General features: G+C 24.1%; 1 protein-coding gene across 1 annotated transcript in view; it reads right to left on the bottom strand.

Annotated features, from left to right (window-relative positions):
• Phum_PHUM036550 (lachesin precursor, putative) overlaps window positions 1-1,270 on the bottom strand; it is a gene marked incomplete at both ends in the record, with an annotated part of 13,083 nt that extends 11,813 nt beyond the window's left edge. The window contains one exon of the mRNA XM_002423054.1: window positions 1,235-1,270. Within this exon, the coding sequence (XP_002423099.1) occupies window positions 1,235-1,270 (36 nt within the window). The remainder of the gene's footprint in view (window positions 1-1,234) is intronic.
• Between the last annotated feature and the right edge of the window lie 206 nt (window positions 1,271-1,476).

Here is a 1,476-nt window from a genome sequence, read left to right on the forward strand (position 1 = left end):
ACCGGATATAGAATTTTTTCACTAAAAAAAAAAAAAAATTTTCATTTCTTTAGTATATCTTTTTACTTTTTTTATTTTATTTTATTTTATTTTATTCTTTTGCTTACTTTTGTGTAAGCGGTTTGCCGAAAAAAAAAAAAAAGACTTGTTTCAAAATATATATATATTTGAATAAAAAAAAAAATTTCACGATACAACCTTCTTCTTTTCTTCTGCTTTTTCTTCTGCTATTCGTTTAAATTTTATTCAAGTGAAAAAAAAAAGAAAAAAATTTTCTTGAATAAATATTTGTATAAAATTTTTTCACGTTTTTTTTTTTTTTTTTTATTTAAAAAAGAAAAGAGTTTTTCATTTGTTTTATACTACGTTTTTCTTTTATTTAAATTAGTTTCTGATTGAATTTTTTAATAAATTATTTATTTATTTATTTATTTTTATCACTGATAAAAACTCGCGGGTTAATTAAACCTAAAGAGAAGAAAAGGGAGGAGAGGAGGGAAGGGAGGGGGAAAACAGTTTCGTAAATTAAAATATAAAAAAATTTATCCTTTTGACAGGAGCAAAAAAAGTTTATAAATTGATAAAATAAATAAATAAATAATAATTGAATTGTCGTCTGCTTTTTTTTTTTTTTTTTTAAATTAAATTAATAATAAATTTAAATGGTAAAAAAAAAAAATTAACAACTTTGCTTTCTCATTTTGAGTCATAAAGACCAATCGTAAACCTTTTGACGCACACGGGGGAGAAAAAAAAAATCCCCATAAAATTTAGTACAAAAAAATCAAATAATACAGAACCAGATTGCATTGACTATAATAAAAATAAAATAAAACAACTGGATCAAAGTCATAAAAGTCAATTTTTCTTTTTTTTTTTTTAAATTATTTTTTTCTTTCGTTAACCCCTTTCTTTCATCCCTTTCTTATTAACCCCTTACGTGTGTGTGACCCCCCTTAAGTAAATAATTTCTTGATATTGTTTGATTAAAAACAATAATTAACAACTTGATTAAAATCAAGTTTCCTCGTTGTTTATATTTTAACTTAAAAACAAAGAAGAAAGAAAATTAAACCGGAAATGCAAATTTTAAAACGATAAAAAGCTTTTTATGTCGTCTACGAATCCCCTCTCACTTTCGCCCCCATTTTCATTTTTGGATTAAATTACAATAATCTTTTTACAAATCCCCGGATTATATTTATTTATTTTAAATAAAAAAACAATTTATTACCTGACTTTTCATCGGATCCGTATTTATTTGGCACATATATTGACCTCTGTCCTCTTCTTGTACTGATCTTATGTGAAGATTCCATGTTGTTGAATCGCTATGAGAAACTGAAACTCTATGATTATGTGTTATCACGTGTTCGTGTATTGCTTGTATTGCTTTTGTATCTGCTTTAACCCATCCGACCTTTAAAAACAATAAGTATTATTATTATTATTAAAGTCAAGAAGAAGAAGAAAAAA

This window comes from Pediculus humanus, genomic scaffold (assembly GCF_000006295.1).
Source record: "Pediculus humanus corporis 1103172107384 genomic scaffold, whole genome shotgun sequence".
In the NCBI taxonomy this organism is placed as follows: domain Eukaryota; kingdom Metazoa; phylum Arthropoda; class Insecta; order Psocodea; family Pediculidae; genus Pediculus; species Pediculus humanus.